This window comes from Neodiprion lecontei, chromosome 3, assembly GCF_021901455.1.
Source record: "Neodiprion lecontei isolate iyNeoLeco1 chromosome 3, iyNeoLeco1.1, whole genome shotgun sequence".
NCBI lineage: Eukaryota > Metazoa > Arthropoda > Insecta > Hymenoptera > Diprionidae > Neodiprion > Neodiprion lecontei.
The window spans coordinates 24,789,251-24,811,039 of NC_060262.1; the positions used below are offsets into that span (position 1 = coordinate 24,789,251).

Sequence of the window (21,789 nt, forward strand, 5' to 3'; positions counted from 1 at the left end):
ATCCACCCTTGAGTGTCCGTACCTAGCACCAGCGCTTTCCAAAGCTTATCTGAAGCCGATAAATACTATATTTTCCATTATTTTATGCGTGTACGGTAGACTCTATCAAAAACATCACCAATTTTTATTTTCAAACCAAAATAGAAAATATTGTTCCAAATGACGAAAGAAAGATGGTACCCAAGTTTCAGCTCTTAATATTAATATCAAGAGGTCGAATTTCTATTTCCCATGCATACCCATTTCGGACCGTATTTTTGTAGGGAATTGAACGCGATACAAAAAAGGTCTCTTATCATTTTATGTTGAATCTACTCTTTCAAAAGTTACTTAAGGACTTTAAGATAAGCACACTATAAACTATAACCATTGGTACCTACCCGTAGGGAAAATCAAGGTATTCAAAATTTTACCTAGGACCTCGGAAATGGATACCTACTGTCACTTCGTGAATCACGTAATCGACAGAGTTTGTGATCAAGAAATTAGAACACCGCTATCAAATGTAATCGAGTTCGGAAAAGGCATACAGATAGTTACCTCTCGCTGCCGCACGCTGAACAATCAATTACCACCATTGGACTGTATAAACATACACTTTAGGTATGCACTCTTTCAATTATTTCCAATGACACGCAATCATTCAGGAAAGTTTACTGTTTATCGGTTCGAGAATATATCTGGATTTAAACATCTGAAGTTGGCAATGTTGCCGACCAGAAGACGGGAAAAACCGGTGAATTGTTCAGATGGTTAGCTTGGGATGAAAAGTGTGTTAGATAAGATTTTGCACAACCAGCGAAAGTTGAGTACGCGCGCGTCGGTAATACAAGAAAAAAGTTTAACTTGATTCTGAAAATGATTGACAGACTGAACTCTATTTATTAGATTAACACAACGTAGAAATAAATGATCGTTTATTCGTCATTGCACAGCAGGCTCGACACCGACCACTTGACAATGCCGTGAGCCATTCTAGTCTTTACAAACATTGTATTTGGTGTAGAATCCCATATGATTGGAAAATACAGACTCATACTGGTCTTATAGGTTTACAAATTCAATTACTCGACCGGACTGAATAAAAACAATAATCTCGAAGAGTTTTGCAAAACATTTGCAGTACTTTACTGTTAATAGATTATCAAGGGAAAAACAATGAAATCCAGTGATTATACAAGATTAAAATGAACATTATATCTTACATGCAGATTAGAAAAGGAAATAGTTTGTTGCTTACTTTATCTGCTATATCAAATAATGCACATGCGCTCATGTATATTCAATTATTTATGCTCATATTAATAAAATTATTTCTTAGTTTGCACCGGTGATATAATGAATCGTCCGTGAATCGAAATCGCCATTTTGTTTTTTTATGTAACACTTACATAATATATCTGATATGACAGACATTTGATGCTGACTGATGATTGATTGAAGCCGATTTTGTGGTTTACTAAAAGAAAATGTCTAGAAATATAATATATTGAGTAATCAACAGAAGTTTGCAATTTCAATTTGTAGATCGTTGAGTCCCACTGATAGAAAGTACTGCAGTCCGTCGTTTTACTAATATTGAGGCTGTCCGTTTCCAATCTGGGAAAAAAAGAAATTTTCCAGCATTTCAAACATTACACATATTCCTAATTTTCAGGTTTCAAGAAGAATATTCATTGTCGAACGATTTTCTTTGTTGTTGGAAATATCAAGCGAAACTGAATTGCAAAGTGTAACATAGGTCTGAAACCAAAAAACTTTACAGGTTTTTTATAGATATGCACTCGCTGAAACCGGGAAAAATAGTCAAAAAGTCCCATCGCGTCAGGTTTTTTCTTGAACTCGTGTTTGTAGTTTCATTTGGAGTGAAACTCCCGTTTAATTCGAAATCTGGTATCCTATTCTTGATTCTAAGAATCCTGTGCAAAAGTGATTTCTTACTTCCATTTAACATGTATTAGAGTAAGACTCAACAATAAATACATAAGTACAGGGAAACAGAAAATGGAAAGCGGAAGCGTGTTCGGAGGTGTATCAAATAGAAGAAGAAAAAGTTTCATAGGCGAAAAGACAGCACACGGAGCGTTAAATACATCTCATAATGAAATTGTTTGTTTAGCTGTATAAGAAATATTGTTTAGGTCATTGTAATAAAATGGTAGTTTTTTTTTCATTATTGTTATGCTTTTTCTTTTATGCAATTACCTTGTATTTTCCAAGAATACTGTACGTGATGGAGGAAAACGAAAGTCATTTTTGGTTTCAGCACATTCGAAAACATAATATTTATCAAAAGCATCCCATGTAGCTAAAAAAAGATATTTTTTTGCAGACCTGTGTCATTTGAAACTTTGCAAGTAAATTTTACTTGGGATCTCTGCCACTATTCCAACAAGTTCAGATCCAAGAAGCTTAAAAATATCTAGTAACTCAGAATGAGTTATCAACAATATCATAAGTATTTACGTTAAATAGACATTTATTCAAACCTTGAACACCCAGGCGTCAACATGAAAATGACGAATTTTCAATTTTTTATCATGAATTTTGACTACAACAAACCTTTATTAGAAGTTCCCCGATGGAATCCTTTCTCGTATCAAATCCTACAATAGGACAGACGTTAAAATGGCAACAATAATCAATATGACTATGCATTTTTTATGCGATCGATGAGAATCAGCATAGTTCGAAGGCAAATAGTAATTGAAATTGGGTATAATTAGATGACTGTGGTTAGTATAAAGCTATTGTAAATAAAACGATTGATAAATTTTCAACAAAATGAAAACAAATGTATAATACTGAATACTTGAACGTTACAAACAAAGGCTGTCTCACTTGTCAGCAGGTCCAATTTCTCCGCCAGCATCCTTCTTTCTGCTTCCGTTACTCCCCAGTTGGCATATATCACATCCTGTTGTATGATCCACCCGTTAAAAAATAGAACTAATACTTTAAACTATACTTTTTTATTTACATGAATAAATAACCGAAAACACGGTAAACTGACAAATCTTTCACTGTGATAGGTGGTAGGCACGTTAAACCGTGAAGTATTACCTTCATCGTTTTGCAGAACTGCGTCCAACTAGCTTCTCTAGCTTCGGCGGATAAGTTTTTATCATCCCATGTTGTTGTTAGCTTACGTATCCCATGCGACATTAATATAGATATCGTTTGTGTCGCTGACTCCCTGGAAATATAGGTATAAGCACCTCGATGTTGTGGAAAAAAATAATCAACGACATATGAAATGGCTTCAACTACGTGTTGTCTGAAAAAACTGACTCAAACATGCGAAAAATAAAACGTTGATTCCTTGACTGTGGTATGATAAGAAAATTTCAATGCTCAAGTTCACATCTCTATGAAGATAGCCACTCCATTTTCTAAATTCAACCTCTTTTTCAGTTTCGATAATTTGCTCATTGTTTGCGCATTCACTGTTTGTGTTATCAAAAATGAATTGCTTTTCAATTAAATGTTTTTTCTTTTTCAAATTTCCAAGCATCACCCTAAATAATATTTTGTAACCGGAGCTGTTTCACCGCCATTTCACCTTGGTTGATCAAACACAATTGTCATACATGGAGAAAGGATTACCATGTTACCGTATGAAAATCAAAACAGACTACAAAAGATAAGTTGTCCTTGAAACACGTGATTTTTTTTTGATTGTTGCGTCGCTGTATACACCTGTAGTGTCTGCAAACATATATCGGCAAAAGGTCGTGACAAGATCCCCTTAAGGTCGCATGATATTAAGAACGCGATAAACCGGTCGCAAATATTCTGATCAAAACGAATAAGTCGCGGTAATATTTTTTCAATACAATTTTGTAGGGTTTTGTCTTTACGAGAATTAATCCAACCATCACACAGACAAGTGTTATAACGTCGAATCTCTTTGAAATTCTTTAAAGTTTTTCTGATGCAGCGGTCTCAGACTTTTTTAGGCGCGAACACGCATTCCCGGGATGTTTGTCATGCCGCTTGGAACTTACATAATTAATGCATTGAACGATTTGAGAAGTTTTGAAAACATCCAAACGACACATATTGTCCGTGTCAAAGCTAGCTGGTAAAGGAGACAGCGAACTATACTTACAAAAGATCTGCCATTTTTTTCTTATCTCGATCACAAGATTAAAATTCGAACAATATTATTAACTGACAGAATATATCTTCTAAAATAACTTTAAACAGTATGAATTATCGAACAATTTAAGATTTATATATTAGCGCGATCCGTTGGAGCAGCGGGCCACCAAAGAGGTCGGCGGATCGGAGTAAAAGAGAGCAGTTTCATCCCGCGCTTAGGTTCCAAGCCGCGGTCAGGTAGATCAATTTAGGGAATAGCCGGCAGGCAGCTGGCGCAGGCTGCGCTGGTGTTGGCCAATAGGCGCGATCGACGCATTTGAATCGCTTTGAACGATAGAGTCGAGTAAGTTCTGTATATTTTCTCTGCATATTTTCAGATGGTTAATTTAGAGATTTTCACGGACTGTGACTGTAAAAGATGTTTCGAACATGCAGCGATATTTCCTAGAATTTGAATTGTACACACTGAAATGAAAGCAAGAAACAATGGCAGACTTGTGTGGTCAATTAGTCATCGTTCATTTGTTCAACAATCCCTAGCCTCTTCCTCGTTTCATGATATTTTTAGTAGAATATAGGGAGCGGAATTTCGCTTCGACCGGATATCCAGTTGGTCTATATATCGGCGGAATGAACTATGTCGTTTTGCGACTAACGATTTAGTACTGCGTTACACTAAAAGTGCCGTTCTGTACTGAGCGGATTATATTTATATTATTTTGCAAAAGGTTCGGAAATACCGTATTCCTTTGTTCCACCCTGCCGTTCTGGCAATCCGAAACTTACTGAGCAGCTCAAAGCCAACGGAAAAGAAACTCCCCACTTTTTCACAGCCCAGTATCATGTGCCTGATACAACATACATACATACAACTATGTCAGCTACCGTTTGCAAATTCGAATTTTTTTTGTAGGGTACATAGACGATTACAAAATATCAGATCGCGATTATAGTAAAACACAGTGTTTGCTGAAATCTGCATACAAACGTTTCGGACTTTCCCTGAGAAAGAAATATGTAATTACATTGAAACTTCTCTTAACGGACACCTCCCAACAATGGATTCCTCTTTAGAACGGACAGTCTGAAAGTTTCCAGAAGCACTATTTACACTTTAATATTGTTCTGGATAACGGACACTACTCTATAACGGAAAATATTTTTAGTGCCGAAGATGTCCGCTGTTGGGAAGTTTCACTGTATTGGTGATTTTCTATGGATGGAAATAAAATTATGTTTGATAGTTGAAAACTCAATTTACCAGTGCCCTGCACATAACGTGTAGTAATAGTTTCCGAAATATGCATTTCCGGGGATCGTCCTGTTTTTTTGCAACAATTATGAAATGCCCTAGTCGTTTCAATCGCATCCAGGTTTAGTACGCGGCCCCATGTGTAAAATATTTTGATACCGACTGGATAATTTATGAGATAAAGTAAAGCAGAAAGTACAAAAATCCTTTTAACGATTAGAAGATTTAATTTGTTCTGAATTAATCTTTCGCAGTAAGACAAAAATGTATACAAAATACAATTAGCTATACTAATTTTTTTACAATCAGTATTCTTTATGCAGAGTATGACTCATGGTATAAATCAGCCGTCGTTTCAACCGTTGTCGGTATTCCATTAATTCACAATGTAAAATCAGCTTCGAGTACTCAAGACTAGTTTGCTATCAGACGTAAATAAGTTGTTGAATATACAGTGCGTGTACCAGTTGAACAAAGAGGCACTTATGCAAAAGAAAGAAAAGGAGAAAATGGGGGTTTAAAGAAGCAAGCCCACTGATCTCTAACACTCCAAGCTCTCTGCAATTTGACGCACGAGTGCGCGTGAGTCTCGACAGTCGACTCAAGAAGGTGCTACGCGGGAAACTATACGAGTTTCAAGGCTGTGTTTTTAAGGTTTATCTTTCCCAGTAAATCCGTTCCTTGTGAGCTCGAAAAGGAAGCTCCACTTAGACAGAAGTTTTTTTCAAATTTGCATTAAAAATTTCAAAATTCTAACGGAATCATCTCAACTCTAAACTTCTTTTCATTGAGGTTAGTTTTATCCTTCAACCACAATTTAACATTTTCTTTAAGCCTACCATATTCGATTCAGACTTCTTTTAGACACGTATTAACGAAATTTACGCATAATATTTATATTTCCAGGCGATATTTTGATAGAATGAGTTCTCTACAGGAAGCTCCCAAAGAAATCTACAATTTGTATTTGCAAACGGCTTTAAATATCGTGACTTATTTTGGTAAGTTATTATATTGCCCCTCTGCTCGTATTTGGCTCTCAGCCTTTTCAAGCTTTTGTGATTGCTATAGTTTCTCAATTTTTAAGTTTGATCTTCTTCAGTTTTGTTTCTTTTTTTCATTTCTTCATACTTTTCAATTCACTGCTTTCATTTGGTACAATTGATTGCAGAAGATGAGTCCCAAGAAGAGAGGCTGAAAGAATTAACAGACCTAGCTGAGGTCAGCGCTAAGCTAGATTTAAAACTGAAGAAATCGTGTGAAATTTTACAACGCCTATCCGCACCTCAAGATGATTTCAATGGAAATCAGGAAGTAATTGATCATGCGCAAACACTGGAGGTATTTACATTCAGTTTAATAAATTCTGTGAAGAATATATTAATAAATATGAATCAAGTTTTAGTATAGAGACCAGTGAGTAGTATCCAATTTTAAATTTACCCATCTTTGGCTTTTATCTGTGAAACAACATTCTATTTTATTCCACACAGTTTACTTGTTTGACAGATTTACTTTTCCTTAGTGAATTATTCAAAAAATTATAAGCCATATTGTTCTGCCAATCATTAATACCTTATTTTGAAGTTAGTGACTGTTGCAGGATTAATTTAATAAGTTGAGAAACACTTTTCTCTTCAATTGACCAACACTCGACGAAAATTACCCATCATCAATCATTAATACCCTAAGAAAAAAGTGATCCTTTTTTATGTATGAAATAAACTTTGCTAGCTGTAAATAATTAGAATTTTCTACTTCATTATGCATCTTTACGCTTGTTTTAGCAATTTACCAATGAAATAGAAGGTATTGACACGGATGTTAATAAGCACAAGAAATTTCAGGATTTTCAACAACAAGTCCAAGTTCTCTTAGAAAGTAAGTTTTATCAGGACTGACAAACCCATAGAACTTTGATGAACCGTATCAGTCAAGAAATTAACTAATGAAATTTTTGCAATACATTTGCTTAAGAACTTCAATTTTTCATTTGGTAGGATAGTATTGGACCGTATTTCAAGGGACGTTTTATTTGTTACAAATTGAAATTTTCCAGCGGATTCATAGAAATAATTGGCTAACTGTTTTCTATAATTTCACTTCAGTAAAGCTGTTAAGAATTTCATAAGTGTATGTACAATTAGATGTCTGTATAACTTGCATGTTTGTAAAAAAGATACAAGATTGAACAACGCAGCCAACGTGAATGATGACGAATTGGTGCTGACTCAAAATGATATAAACGTCATCGATCCCATCACTAAAAGGCGAATAAATGATCCTGTCAGAAACACAGTTTGTGGTCATGTTTATGATCGAGGAAGTGTTGAAGCTTTGTTAAAAGCAAATAAACAAACAAGGTAATTAAATTATAATGCAACTCAAGAGAGTCTCTCGTGAAGTGAACTTGTCACGCTCAAGCAAAAGCCACTGACAACAATCAATGCAATGCATGGAGTCACCTAGGGCAACTTAGAAAGGCTAGCTTCACCAGATACTCTCAGTATTTGATGTACTGGAGACAAAATCTTTAGCTTTAAAGTTGAAAATTGATTGTTTCAGAAAGTTGTGTAAAATTAAAACAGCTTACACTTTGCATAACATTCAAGCCCACAAAGAGGGGACTTTCGAAATGACAGTAGACAGGTCATTTATATGAGAATCAATTTCAACAATATCATAAAGTAACAGGTGAACAACATAACAAACGTTGCATCAATTTATGGAATATTACACTCACCATCTGTTGCTTTCACCAGTTATGATTATTTTCAAATTGTTTCTCATGTAAATAAGCCTGTTTACGCTCATCTGAAAAGGGCTCTCTAGATTGAAATATTATGCAAAAATATTACGAAGAGTTTTAATTTTCTACGACCTTCAAAACGATCTCCAAAGTCAATCATTTTTGAATATTACTGAAGGAAGGATCAATCAATCACGTCCGTCTAAATTTATAAACCATATATCCTATTTACAGATGCCCAGTTGCCGGTTGTGCAAATAAAAATTACTTACAGCTGGACAATTTTCAGACGGATATTCTTACCAAAAGATATTTAGACCGAAATCCTCATGCGGATTAATGTGTATCCAGAAAACTAAATTACTCTTAAGACCATCCAATACTTACATCACGGATAAACACTATGGATTCGTGCTCAAAAATACGATGTTCTTGAAAATGAATTGATTTCACAAGTGTATGATAAACAAGCAAGGAATTATTCATATGTAATTATTCATATGCAATCTCATAGTCATGCAGATTAAACATATTATATCTCCTCAAACTATGTATCGACATTTCAAAAAACAAGCATAATGTTTCAGCTATATAACCAACCGAATTAAATAATTACCTTTACTCTTCGGATCACTCTTACCCAAAAAAACACTGTTATACGACCGGTGAGTCCAACAACGATTAGAATGTCTTGCAAAGCAATGAACTTGAAACTTTGAATTTTGACGCGACTTAATGCTGTTTGGTAGCGTGGCGTCAGCGATGTTTTTCGAACATCGATTAATCGAAGCTGAAAAATATCGGGCGAATATAATCGATTACTGAAAAAAAAGAATCGACAGTTTCGATTAATCGATAGACGTCGCCCATCCCTACAGTTGACAAATGACAATTCGTAACCCGTAAATACGACCGTGAACTGCTGAAAACGTTAAAGTAAAAAACGCTGTAAACGTTATGGACGTGGATACTGCCAGCGATAATACTTCAATAGATGACAAAACGGAAGATTTTTGCGAAAATCCAACTCGAGATGCATTGACGGAGGGACTGATGGGTCTTTTGAAGCCTACAGTAGATCAACTTGATGAAAGAATACGCGCTACAAGGTACGTACGCGTTGTAAACATTCGCTAGGTTATGTCTTTTTTTGAGAGGGGGTTTGATAAAATTTTGAATGCGTTCGATACTAATTTTATTCAAAAACTAGAAGATATTTGATCCTTTTAGTTCCTACAATCTTATAGATGTGAAAAAAATGTTAGTTTTCTACAATGAAAAGGTATGAACTATTTATTGGAGGAACTACAGATGGCTGAATTTTATTTGGGAAATACACACTTTTACGGACTAGAAATTCGTGGAAAGAATTTTTGACTAAACTTCTTTTGGTATGGGAATAAAAGAAAAATGAAAAAACTAGAATTTTACTGAAATTTTGTATACATTTTTGCACTGCGACTCATAAGCAGTTTGTTAAGTCGCTGTTGAACTGAGTGGACGTCATTAGTATCTTGATATGTTGTATTTCGCTTGGTTCTAGAATAAGTCAAATTGAGCTAAAGCAGCAGATCGAATCATTGACAGAGGAATTATTAAAGATATCGGAAACTCTTCAGTGCCCTCATGAACTGGATGTTTACGTTAAGAAGCTCATCAATACCAAACATAAGGTTACTGTTGTAAACAACATTTTACAAACAACTCAAGATCGACTTGGCAAGATTCAGCTAACTGTAGAAAGGAGTTTAATTCGACAAAGGGCTTTTCTGGAAAGCACTACATTTTACGATCCGGCGCCAACCATAACCGCCGAACAATTAGCCAGATTTGGAGGTCCTGATAAGTACTTGAAAGAGTGATGAACTATGACCGAAATTAGTAACAAATAATTTTTAATAAGGCAAAGAAATGCAGCTTTAACTTATGTTGACACAACAATGGAGACTCCTATTGTCAAACTAGATATTCAGGATTTAGAAACAGTCTATGAACCGTCTGAAGATTCATTTTTACTTATAGATGCGCTAGAAGCAGATTTCGAGAAATTGAAAAAAGCTAAGCCAGTAATGTGCTTAGAAATTGGCAGTGGATCTGGTGTAGTTATAACAGCATTGGCAAAGGCATTAAATCGTTTTTTTCCCGCTTATTTCATGGCAGTTGACATAAATTCTAATGCATGTAGAGTCACTAAAAGAGTTGGCCAAGATAATTTGGTTGATATTAACGTCTTACAGATGGATTTGATCAATTTAGTAAAGAAGGAGAACACGTTTGATGTTGTAATATTTAATCCACCGTACGTGGTTACAGAATCCTTAGAAGTTCTTGACCAACGATTAATATCAAAAACCTGGGCAGGGGGAATAGATGGTCGAGAAGTTATGGATATGCTATTTCCTCATATTCCAAATATTTTATCGAATAATGGATTATTTTATTTAGTCACGATCAAACAGAATGATCCGATTTCGATTATAAATGTTTTTAAGCAATGGAAAATGAGTGGAGAAATAATATGCGATAGGAAAATTAGAGGAGAACATTTATACATTCTACGGTTTGTAAAAATAACACTTTAGTAATCTTATGATATTTGCACTGTATACTCCATCAATCCGACTCGAATAATTTTACCAACAATGAAATTCCAAATTAATTGGAGCTTACGTTTTTGAGATGAAGCTAAAATTGGCAGTCAGAACTAGCAGCTCAATATGCCAACTATGAGTAAAATGAGGAAATAAAGCTCAATAATCGAGATTTCGTCTAATCTGATTAAAAACTAATACTTTTCAAGTATATATAGGCGTCAAAGTGTAGTGAGTCAATAGTTGTTTAATAGCGAGAATTCTAGCGCGTTTCGCTGCTAAACTTGGCTGCTAGCTTCCGCTTTATGACAGGCTATTTAAGGAGTACACTATAAGGTAATATATTTAAAATTGATAATCATTATATGTATATGTCAAACATCAGTAATATAGTCAGCTCTCGTTATAAAAGATGCTGTATTTCCCTCTATCTTTTCCTTAAAATATGGAATTATACACGAAAGTGGGAATAAAACGCGCCTGTCTCTTATACCGAGAGCCCTTCGTAGTAAAATTAATATTTTTTAATCAAAAGCTTTGAATGAAAATTCTGTAGCAATGAGCATATAATAATTATATAAGATAATATTTAGTTGTATGTTTGTTTAATTTGATATTCAATAATTTCATAATCGGTATCGAATATTGTGTGAAATAAAATTTCAAGGCTATGAAAAGATTTATAATTTATTTAAAAAAAACTCTACATTGGTATTTCATCATCCTGTTAAAGATAACCCTCGTGTAGTTGGGACTACGATAATTCATTGAATTTACAAAGCTGTGTGCTTTGATACCAACTGCATACAAATACTGCTGTGCAGTATAAAATATATTATTTATAAATATGCTCACTTTTTCAATATTTTCACGGAAGATGATGCAATCGTTTGATGGATCTATTTCAGTACTTTAGAAAAAGAAAATGCATCCTGATTAGAGATTTCAAAGAATTTCCTTCTTACAAGTAAAAAAGATTCATTTCTGAATCCGACCATTTTTAAAATTGCATCAAAAACGATATTCTTGAGCGTATCCAATATGACGGGTATTTGGATAATACGATCAAAATCGCAAAAAAATCAGAGAATACAGCAGTCCGCGTTTTTAATCTTAGAAGTATTTAAAACCGAAGATCAGAAATAAGGATTACACCTTTTCCGTAACTTGTGTGATTTGAGCTCAGCTCCATGTGTATCACATTTAAAGGAATTACCTAAAAACTGATTGCACTGCGTCTGAGGGAGTTCTATTTTCTTTTAATGCTCAGCAAATGGACAAATCTGCGTGTGAGTGTAACAGCAACTCAATTCCCCTCCACTTAATGCAACATCTTGGCTGCACGAATTCTCTGTAATTTCAAATAGAATATGACTGAACTAATGGTAGATGCAACGAGCAAACTCAGCATCAAAGAGAAAGTAGCATAAAATCCTGCGTTGCTCATGCAAACGTTCCGAGTGTTGCTGAACTCTTCTACTGCCATCTCTTCTATTTTTTCTAGCGCCAAATTTGAGGCCAAGCTCAGATCCTCTGGCATGATTACTCTAAATCCTTTACCTACACGGACTGGATCGGATAAAGCGCCAGATGAGTTCGTAGCAGCGTAACTAACGTCACGGCGTCTACGACCAGGATCAATTTGCTACAAAAAAAAAAATATAACATTTTTGCTGTTGAACCTTAAAAGGAAATTTACATAAAATCGCTAGACGTCGCAAGTCGAGCGCTATTAAAAATATACTTTTTTTTGAAGTGATGCACTATTTTTTAGATATTTCAGGAGAATCCTTACTTGGTTGGGCTCTGGGCATGCTTCACAGTCCGTTTTGCACAATTCTATATTACATTCCAAGTACAAGTCCATAACATCTGGAAACTTGAAGGCTTGGAAGAAAGCGTAAGCAATGATGGACGCCCCTGTATTACCAGTGTCTTTAGTCTTTTGGAAGGCTCCAAATAATTTTGGCTTCAGAATGCAACCACGTTCGTTCGTTAGTTGAACAATGTTTGTTGATGTTTCGTCACGAGCGATACAGTCATGTACCTAGGAAAAAATATGCTTATAGTTTTCATTCCATATTTTCGTTGTACACTTGCTAAAAAGTAAGATTTTTACCTGGAGATCAAACCCAGGATCACCTTCAACGGATACGACCAACGTCATGGTTTCTCCAATCTTTACCAAACCGTCGGCGGCTGGAGCAAACGGACCTTTTCCCATTTGGATATCCAGTCTTGCCGTTGCTGTGTCACCACTAAATGTTACTATTTCTTGGTTCAACATATCGACGGACAGGCTGACAGACAGTGCTTTGTTAATGTTTCCTTCCCATAGGCAACGTACTCTACGAACCGTGTCCCAAACTTCTTGAATGCCTGGTTCATTCTGAAAGGTCCACGCGGTAATTAATAATTGCTGTAACTTGACCGAATTCTAGAAAAAAAAACTCTACTCGTAGATTAAAAATAGACACTAACCTGTAGCACTAAGACGTTTTCTAAGTAAGCTTGGCCTGCTTCTCCCTCGAAATCATTTATGAATTGCGTACCGCATGAATCCAAACTAACGGTGAATGAATATTTCGTCTGACCCGATCCTTGAGCAACGTAGCGGCAGTTTTGATCCGTATAGAATCCCTGAAGTATCGCAAAATTTGCATCAAATTATTATTCCCTATTTACGAACTGGTTTTGGTTTACGTGCAGACGTACCTTCGAGTAAATTACACCGTCGAAGGCTCGGTTGAATTCAATATTGATTGTCATCATAGTTTTGCTGCATTGAACGTCAATCTCATGAATATGGGGAGGATGTTTCAAGTCTTCCTCGGTTATGCTAGATCCAGCTTCCGCCACCGAATTTGTTTCTACACTGGTGAAAGAACTTTCACTTCCCGTCACGACCGTACCTAGTATAAATTCGTTGTGTGATTACCTCAACCTTTCGTTTACCACTTGGTCAATCGGGGACCACATTGCGTAAAATTTAGGTATTCATAGTTACCGGAACCACTGTAACCACTGGTACTCGACGGTTGCGGTGTTGGAAAGCTCGGAGTTGGTGTTGCACTCGGAGAATAGTAGCCACCGGATCCACTAACCGAAGCGCTTCCAGACGCGCCTACGCTTACCGAGCCTCCATAACCAGATGAAAATTTATTTTGCGACGGTTGGGATTGCGGGGTCGAAGGTTGATAACCAGCAGTTTTAGGTGGTATGTAACTACCGATCGGTTGATACGAGGGCGAAGGTGCTGCAGAAGAGGGAGGATTGCTGGGAATTGGTCGAGGCTGGGCTACCGAAGAGCCATAGTTTTGCGAACTTGCGAAACTCGAAGAAGAAGATTGACTGCTTGGCGCGAGGTAACTCGGCCTCGGAGTTTGGTACGTTGGCTGGGAAGAGTAGCTGGGCGACGATCCAAGATTCGGGGGGGAGTAAACCGATGATTGTTGCTGGTAGCTTGGATAGCCCGTAACTTCGTTCAAGCTTTGCGACGAGTAAGAGGGTTGTTGCGGCGTTGAAGCTGGTTGAAAAGGTCGAGGTCTCTCCGGAGGTCTCTGCGTACTGTAGGGTGGCAGGTACGCGTCAGATTGTTGACGAACTGTAGATATATGGAAAAAAAGAAACAGATTTTAATGAATCTAATTAAAAAAACATGTAGCGGTTTTCATTAATCAGGTGATTAGTTAACTTGATACAGTTATAAGTGTCGCGTATAAGCTTGAGTAAACGGTATAAATAAACGTCTTTGTAGAGTATATCGATCTACCTAATGGATCGTTGTGCGTCTAATACGTGTAACTGAAAATCAAGTTGTGTCGGTTATCCCAAAAGTGTGTCGTACGGGGAACATAACATGTAGTTGGCATTGTATGTGCAAATTTGGTGCACCTGGTTACCGTGATGTAATTTTTACAGTACGTGACATTAAAGTAACGTTAGCTATGTACATCATTAAATCACTTTTCTGCTAGCACTCTAACAGCACATAATATCCCACGAATATCTTTTGGATATCCATCGGACTCGTGAATCCAACTACATTGTTTTCCCGTGCATGAATGGATCAAAAAATTATCATTCTTGATTAGCAGATGGTGTGCAGGTCGAATCAGATGTCATGCAGATTTGGTCGTCATGCTGGAATATTATGCGCTTGTTGTCAATTATAAATGGAGTGTTATGACATTCTTTTTGTTTCAGCCAAAACCTACTTTTCCTCGTGCCCTGACGATAGACGCCTTGAATCCACTCTAGAATATTTCGCGCCATCACATCTGCTGGGGAATCTCCCGTAGCTCTCACAGTTCTCGAATGAGCTGAATGTAAATGGTATACAAAATACTTTTGAGATGGGAGAAATTGTATAACATTAAATGAAGTAAGAAGTAACGATCAGATATCCTACGAGAGAAGAATAATAGTAGATGGTACTAACACGCTGATGCCTTTACAAATAGTGCCCGGTCTCCATTTTGAGCTGCTACGACACCCAGCAGCCCGGCAGCTAATACAGCAATAAAAAATTTCATCGTTCACCTGAAACAGAATAGAAGAATTAGGTTCGACAATATAAAAGTAAAGTGCATCGCATGTACATCGATGTAATCATTTGCTTTCCCTTTTTAGCAATATAAAAATAGCAACCAGCGATAATTAAGAGTATGAAGACGCTTCGTTTTTTGTTCGTTTCAATACGTTGTAATATTGCTAAATACTCGCGCCGCCATTTAATCGTTTTATAATCATCGAACTGTAAGATGATAAATTGACGTGAAAAGAAGACATACATAGGTATAATATAATCAAACACTTCACGTGAAGTAGTGCCTTGAAAGTGATCCACGGTAAGGGAAAAATAATTAAATAATGTCTCGAATAATGTGATTAGGCTGTTTTATTACAAGACGCAGTCCTTGGCCTAGAAAAGTAATAATGACAGTCGATTTTGCGGCCATTGTATTGTACTGTCATGATTGTCATAAACATTGACACAATTTCACGGTGGTGTATGATTAGGCGTAAATTAATGAAAAAGATCTTGAAAAATTAAACTTGAATTAATCCTATGAAAAGTAAAGTTTACGGTCAATCAATTGGGAATTCACTGTGCCTTTTTTACACTGAATGAATTTCTTTTTGTCGTATACATTTTTTATGTTCATCCAAAGGTTAGTTAACAAGACAAAATTGCTCCATAGTTTAACAAACTACTCGCAGGATATGGTTAACATAATGTCTGTTACCTTGATTGAGAATCAGTAAGTAATTGATATAGATTGTAGTTGAAGTGGAAATGTTACATCATCAATACAAATTCGAAAACTACAGTCCGTAGATTTCTAGTATCAATCAATCAGACTTTGTTCCTGTTTTACATTTGCATGCTCATTACATAACCACATATGCATTGCATCAAGTGCGGCAAGTCTGCGCGAGGCTAATGACTCGAGTGATGCCTTTAAAGTTTCTCGCATTAAAATATTGCAACAGTTCACGGTTCAAGGTATTCAACAAGCATTTCTGTATTCTTTGGAAAAAATAAGTCGTTAAGAGGATTCTAAGAAGGTGGCATAGACGCTTCTTTTTCTTACAAACTATCGCTTTCGTGCACAACTTTCGCCACTCTTCCCAGGACGATAAAAAAAAACCGTCTAAACGCGTCTCGGTTAAATTTTGAAAATAATTAGTACCATTCCGCAGCATCAACTGTTACGGACAGTTATCGATTCTTTCTGGAACGAATCATGATTATCATTGTTTTTCAACAATGAATATGGAAATATGTACAGCGCTGTAAACTCAAATATATTACCGGTCTACCATTAAATTTTTTTAAAGTAAATAATTCGCAACGGAAACAAAAATATTAAAAGTAACTCTCAAAACTCAGACAATATCCCACAGTTTTATAGATCGCACAACGTGTAACTAACGCACTCCGAATTCATTTGGGACTGTTTCACCGAGGTGAAACATCAAATAAAAAAAGTATCTTGCTTATTATGATGGGATTCAAGGATTTGATAATACCAGTTGGTCAATGGGTCAGCTTTTTTGCTTGTGCCGAGGAATCCACGGTCAGTCTCTCTAATCTCGAATTTCAAATACACCTAAGGGCGTCTACTATCGTGTCTCAAACCAATATCTTTGCATCCATGGATCTTACCACTCATCAATTACTTTGACGATGCTTTGAAGCCGCTGATGAAAGTTCCTGGACTAATACAAGTCGCTTCGCTCAATATATTTACCTCCGGTTATTCAAGTGCAACCGAATATACTTGGCGGCTTCGCACTCTTGGAAAGCTTTCGATTTCGACGAGTGCATCTTGGTCCGAATTATCAATTTTGCACAATTCTTGAATCTTAGATTTTACTGCGAGAAATCAAAGGCCAGTATTGACGGACTCGCTGATTCTTGAACGAATGTGCGAATGAATCTGGCGATAATGAGACGATAAAATCAACGGAAATAGCAACGGTAGGTATAATAATACAGCGTACAAGCATATACCTTACATACAAGGATGGCACATCGTAGGACGAGGTGAAAGGTGAAAGTCATGCCATTCTCAGCGTGGTAGCCTCGAGCAGATGACTGTATCACGCTTGTTGTGAAGATTGCAATTTTTCAAGTATAACCATCGATTAGAAATCCTCGGCTCTAACGGCGGCGGGTGAATTTTTTTTTTTTTTTTTTTGTTGGAAAGTTCATTGAAATTTTCGAAACTCACAGTTGAAAGAGGGTATCACGTCCGCTTAGGCAGTTACGTGTGCAAGTGTCTGAGACGGCGTCAAAGATCAGCGCGATTCAAATTGCAAATTAATTAATAACCACGATGTGAATAATTGCAACACCGTTAACACCGCAATGAGATAATATGCAGAAACGCTTACGCGGTGTGTTAAAATGTTTTGCAATCGTATGACGCGTAATTAAGACTTTATAGCTACATCGTTTCGCTGCATAGTTTTCAATTATTGTTATTATACGAATTCGTGAAATACTAGACGCGTAATATAGGGTAGCTCAGAGCTTGCGGTTTCGGAGTATGGCGCAAATCCGCGTGCACTTGAGACGCTGCGGTTAATCTTCTTAATAATAATCATTTTAATGACCGTTTATTAACGAAGAAACGCAACACGTGTCATAAGAATTGAAGGATAGCGCAATGACACGCCGAAAATTAAGACGCAAAAAGTCACATGAATGTATAACGTCTGAATTCAAAATTAATTAATGCAAATTTTGATCAGTATTGTTGAATATTTTTCGTCGTCTTCCTCAATATAAATCTGATCTTTTAATGCTGAGATGTGTTGAAAAGAAATGTTGGAAAGTGGCTTCATCGATTCGTTTAACTGCGTACGAACACAAATGCATCCTGAAGATTATATTATCCTCTAAAAACTTTTTCCGATCTGCGAAAGTAATAGTCACGTTTCAAGATATTTTTTTAAAGACATTTAACATTCACTGTGCTACGTTATAGCTTTGGTCGAATTTCCTTGAGGTTATTTTTCAGCAAATGATACCGTGCAGGGTGAAATTTGTAAAAAAGATAGCACAGTATTACAAATATCGAGGTATGTTATCAGCATGCCATAGATTTGCATACACAGTGAGCATACAATACGTCCCACGGGGTTGTCGAAAAAATTCTTTTCTGCTCTATTACATAAACGGTAGTCAACGGTACTTGTACGTTGTGTAGCCAGGTTGTTATAGAACTCCCAGTATTGTTGAGTTGCAATAGAAATTGTATATTCAAAGTACGAATTTCAAAATCAAGTAAAAAATTTAATGCGGAAGTATATCGTTAAAGACGATTGTTAAAACGACACCGTTTCAAAATTGCCCACGCATACATAATCATCTTGAACTACACGCATAAACATCAAGAATTAGAAAAAAAAAAAACATACTCCTCGCATATTTTACCTGGATAATTACGCAAGTGAGACTAGAACACATCTTTTACAGCGTATGAGTTACAAAAGAAAAGAACGAACAAGTTTTTCTTCCTTGCAACTGTGCTATGCTGTTTACTATCTGCATTCGCAGGAAATGTAAATTCACTTGTATTATATTTACACCGATACAAAAGCTTGAGAATAATTCGTAGCTGCAAAAAAATTTTCTACAACACGCTTCAATTACTTGGCACAAGTACGTATGGAGTACAGAAATTCCGCAATTTTTCGCAAGCGAAAAATAGCATAATTACAGGGCACAATGTAAATCACAATTTTTCATGTCAATTCTGACTAGATTTACTTAATGTTTTCAAAATTTTCAAACCGTGTATCAAATGCCGTAATAATTTGGTAAATTATTTCATTCGTGAACGGGAGCATGGTAAGTATGAAAAAATGAATTGTCGTTCATTGTAAATTACCGTGCATCCGCTCTCTGTCCGACGGGCTGGCACTCGTTGCAGTTTCTCAGCCCTATAAGTATCATTCGATCACCATCTCATACACACACGTATACCTCCAACAGTATGAGATTACCTCGTGAGCCGCAGCGATGCTGTTTGTACTCGACCTCTATAAATCTAGAGGCTAGCCTAGCTCCAACTCGAGAATTTCTCTATAGAAACTACTTCAACCACCATTGGGTCGGGGTCATGGGGACATTGATTCCATCTAGGTACATCACGCGTATATGTATTTACGCTGCATATACATGATTTCACAAAAGTTACTACGACGAACCGTTTCTTGCGTGGAAAAGAAAGAGCGCGGAATATATTATGTGCAGCACGTGATATAAAAACCCCGATGAAACTCGGATAGGATAATTAAGGTCGAAGTTCAACGAGGAAAAGCTGATAATGTGAAATATATTTTTTTTCCACTGACTCATTATTTTTCGACGGTACGTATGACGGCACGAAAGAGATATGCAATTTGCAATTTGCCGTGTTTTACGGTCTCAGATATCGTTTAATGACTTCGACGATCGTCAAAGATAATTGTCAACGGCTGTTGAAACTCTTTGGCGCAAACTTGGGGCACATGCGCCTATAGTTTAAGACCTGCATGCAGCGATTATTAACGACTACTGCAAGTTAACTGCAGTTAATCGACTGTATGAAAAAGTCATTTGGGACGTCTTTAAAAGGTAGCTATAGAGAAATTACTTCGAAAGAAAGTTAACTTCAAGGAGGAATTTACGAGTGATGGTGCGGTGCATCTTTATGGCAAGATGAAAGATTAAAGCAGTTGATTCGCCGAATGAATAATCAGAATTGGTGTAAACTACTTTCATTTTCGAATTTATGCAACTTTTTCACATTCTATACATGTATTTTTTAATAGAAAAAATTTTACCGACTTTCAACCAAAATAAAACTCAAAGATACGCACGCTTAAACATTTGAAAAAAATTATTCTATTCGTTATTGAACTGTAACATAAAATGATATGTGTATCATGATTCTAACAGTATTTCGAGAACGTATGTATCTAAATAAAAAAAAAAACAAAATGAATGTTTTAGGAACCTAGTTCTTACCCTCTAATTTTAACTTCAAACTATCCATTTACACAATCTAACAAGCGCCACGGATCATGCGTATATAAGTCATAATCGAGTAGATGGCAATTTTCAGTCGTTCCTTTCTCGTAATTTAATCGATTTGAAAAATGGCCACAAGCCGAGGAGTGAAGTGTGTCGAGAAGAAATTTTCAACACAAAGTTGAATTTTGTCCGAGCGAAAAAAGAACTGTTGCAAACGCGGTGAAATTTATCGTGATTGATGAATCCTGTACGTTGGACGGATCTTTTTGTAACTGTACTAGAGCGACACGAAGAAGTGAAAAAAGTAAGAGTTATACAGGTATATTGACGTTCGGATGATCCCTACAGAGAGTAGAGAGTGATTCGTGATTTTCGTTTATGATTTAAACCGTTTCACGAAAATCTGGGGACACGTATGTACTGCGTATGAACATGCAAGTTTGAGTTTCTCCGTGGTCAGGACGTTCTTCCGCGTAATTAAAGTTGTTTGTAGGACAGTATTCGAGGCATCGTTAGCAAAGATCGTTTGTATTATGTACCGTCGCCCAGAATCGCCCGAGGATCGCTTTGAGCATCCGCAACGTGAAACTCCGAAACGCACGAGTCTGCCTACGTCGTCTCGTCACTTTCTTCGCTTGTACATACATACATACGACATAATCTCGAGACCGAAATACAGAAGTATAGAAAACTACTACGAGGCTTTCGGAACTAACAATAAGACCAGTAGTCCAGTTGGCACTTAAAGGAGAGATTTATTTTCACAGTCTACTGTGTACCATGCTCGTCAATTCTGTGATGATCACATTTTTCCGACTCCTAACAGCGGGAAAAAGAGATTCAAACCAAAAGCTCGTTTCACTGTGTAGAAATAATTGTTTCCAATCACTATGGCGAATTTGAAAATTGACGCTGCCGATTGACGAGGAAACACTTCGGTAACGATGGCATTCTAAGTCACTGTCACCACTGGCGTAATATCATAGGATCACTGTGAGAATTTCGAGCTAAGAATTCACAAGGAGAAGCTCGATGTTGAAAAACGTGATAATTGCTCACCGAAGATGGAAAAAAATTGACTGCATTTGAAGAGAGTGCGAAGTACGACGAAAGTCAAAACTCACCCGTGGAACAGAGATATCCTGTTGGGTCGAACGGTTCACTTGGATTAGGTTGGCGGGTGGTGTGTTGGTGGTGGGACCGTGTATCTTGGCGGAGCGGATTCTGGCGTGCACGCGGTTTGCAAGAAAGGTGAGAGTGAATAGCTGAGAGCATCTTCATTCAAGCTTTATATAGGTACATCGTCCAGGGTGAGGTGAAGTTAGGTTTGGCAAAACCGGGGACCTGGGCACCGGGCACGTTATCCCCTTTCCGTATAAAGGTAACCGCTGCTGTTGTACACATACTGCCACCACATCAGCATCCCATACGTAACGCTAACGATAAGTGGTGCACTGATATAAAGATGCACACGCATCGCTGAAGCCGGTGGTGGTCAGGGTGAATTTGGATATCAGGTCTAACATATTCGCGAAAATTGGGTAATACATACTCGTGATAG

The 21,789-nt window shown here is 36.8% G+C and overlaps 5 protein-coding genes across 9 annotated transcripts; 3 read left to right on the forward strand and 2 right to left on the reverse strand.

The window, feature by feature from the left end:
• Positions 1-900: 900 nt before the first annotated feature.
• LOC124293324 lies at positions 901-8,740 on the reverse strand. Of its 4 annotated transcripts, none has more exons than XM_046733777.1 (5): positions 8,722-8,740; positions 3,064-3,196; positions 2,842-2,917; positions 2,563-2,606; positions 901-1,599 (listed from the first exon to the last, which is right to left on the reverse strand). In XM_046733777.1, exons 2-5 carry the CDS (start codon positions 3,163-3,165, stop codon positions 1,573-1,575), a joined length of 249 nt encoding a protein of 82 aa, XP_046589733.1. In that variant the 5' UTR covers positions 3,166-3,196; positions 8,722-8,740; the 3' UTR covers positions 901-1,572. The 4 variants fall into 4 exon arrangements, with proteins under 4 accessions (XP_046589733.1, XP_046589732.1, XP_046589730.1 ...); XM_046733776.1 differs by lacking the exon at positions 8,722-8,740 and adding an exon at positions 8,493-8,511; XM_046733774.1 differs by lacking the exon at positions 8,722-8,740 and adding an exon at positions 4,845-4,963.
• LOC107217493 (E3 SUMO-protein ligase NSE2) lies at positions 5,833-8,697 on the forward strand. Its single transcript, XM_015655047.2, has 6 exons — positions 5,833-6,148; positions 6,263-6,357; positions 6,528-6,697; positions 7,144-7,237; positions 7,536-7,719; positions 8,340-8,697. The coding sequence occupies exons 2-6, from the start codon at positions 6,279-6,281 to the stop codon at positions 8,443-8,445; spliced, it is 633 nt and encodes a 210-aa protein (XP_015510533.1). The 5' UTR covers positions 5,833-6,148; positions 6,263-6,278; the 3' UTR covers positions 8,446-8,697.
• Positions 8,741-8,928: 188 nt separating the features above from the next.
• Positions 8,929-9,967, forward strand: LOC107217491 (SNAPIN protein homolog). Its single transcript, XM_015655045.2, has 2 exons — positions 8,929-9,214; positions 9,649-9,967. Exons 1-2 carry the CDS (start codon positions 9,063-9,065, stop codon positions 9,965-9,967), a joined length of 471 nt encoding a protein of 156 aa, XP_015510531.1. The 5' UTR covers positions 8,929-9,062.
• A 78-nt stretch (positions 9,968-10,045) lies between these two features.
• LOC107217490 (methyltransferase N6AMT1) lies at positions 10,046-10,690 on the forward strand. The gene has a single exon (XM_015655044.2). The coding sequence runs from the start codon at positions 10,046-10,048 to the stop codon at positions 10,685-10,687; it is 642 nt and encodes a 213-aa protein (XP_015510530.1). The 3' UTR covers positions 10,688-10,690.
• Positions 10,691-10,791: 101 nt separating this feature from the next.
• Positions 10,792-21,480, reverse strand: LOC107217492. Of its 2 annotated transcripts, XM_015655046.2 has the most exons (9): positions 21,353-21,480; positions 15,138-15,238; positions 14,914-15,018; positions 13,704-14,300; positions 13,412-13,608; positions 13,178-13,336; positions 12,816-13,085; positions 12,492-12,743; positions 10,792-12,341 (listed from the first exon to the last, which is right to left on the reverse strand). In XM_015655046.2, exons 2-9 carry the CDS (start codon positions 15,229-15,231, stop codon positions 12,018-12,020), a joined length of 1,998 nt encoding a protein of 665 aa, XP_015510532.1. In that variant the 5' UTR covers positions 15,232-15,238; positions 21,353-21,480; the 3' UTR covers positions 10,792-12,017. The 2 variants fall into 2 exon arrangements, with proteins under 2 accessions (XP_015510532.1, XP_046589728.1); XM_046733772.1 differs by lacking the exon at positions 14,914-15,018.
• Between the last annotated feature and the right edge of the window lie 309 nt (positions 21,481-21,789).

What these genes read in the sequence shown, in the direction of transcription:
- LOC124293324 (XM_046733774.1), bottom strand. Translation starts at nt 4,948, where the DNA reads ATGATACTGGGCTGTGAAAAAGTGGGGAGTTTCTTTTCCGTTGGCTTT. An exon ending in AGTTCTGCAAAACGATGAAG is followed by an intron (nt 2,918 to 3,063) that starts GTAATACTTCAC and finishes ATCATACAACAG; the next exon opens with GATGTGATATATGCCAACTG. An exon ending in GAAATTGGACCTGCTGACAA is followed by an intron (nt 2,607 to 2,841) that starts GTGAGACAGCCT and finishes GTCCTATTGTAG; the next exon opens with GATTTGATACGAGAAAGGAT.
- LOC107217493 (XM_015655047.2), top strand. Translation starts at nt 6,279, where the DNA reads ATGAGTTCTCTACAGGAAGCTCCCAAAGAAATCTACAATTTGTATTTG. An exon ending in AAATATCGTGACTTATTTTG is followed by an intron (nt 6,358 to 6,527) that starts GTAAGTTATTAT and finishes AATTGATTGCAG; the next exon opens with AAGATGAGTCCCAAGAAGAG. An exon ending in AGTCCAAGTTCTCTTAGAAA is followed by an intron (nt 7,238 to 7,535) that starts GTAAGTTTTATC and finishes TTTGTAAAAAAG; the next exon opens with ATACAAGATTGAACAACGCA.
- LOC107217491 (XM_015655045.2), top strand. Translation starts at nt 9,063, where the DNA reads ATGGACGTGGATACTGCCAGCGATAATACTTCAATAGATGACAAAACG. An exon ending in GAAAGAATACGCGCTACAAG is followed by an intron (nt 9,215 to 9,648) that starts GTACGTACGCGT and finishes GCTTGGTTCTAG; the next exon opens with AATAAGTCAAATTGAGCTAA.
- LOC107217490 (XM_015655044.2), top strand. Translation starts at nt 10,046, where the DNA reads ATGGAGACTCCTATTGTCAAACTAGATATTCAGGATTTAGAAACAGTC.
- LOC107217492 (XM_015655046.2), bottom strand. Translation starts at nt 15,231, where the DNA reads ATGAAATTTTTTATTGCTGTATTAGCTGCCGGGCTGCTGGGTGTCGTA. An exon ending in ATTTGTAAAGGCATCAGCGT is followed by an intron (nt 15,019 to 15,137) that starts GTTAGTACCATC and finishes ATTTACATTCAG; the next exon opens with CTCATTCGAGAACTGTGAGA. An exon ending in ACGGTGTAATTTACTCGAAG is followed by an intron (nt 13,337 to 13,411) that starts GTACGTCTGCAC and finishes GCGATACTTCAG; the next exon opens with GGATTCTATACGGATCAAAA.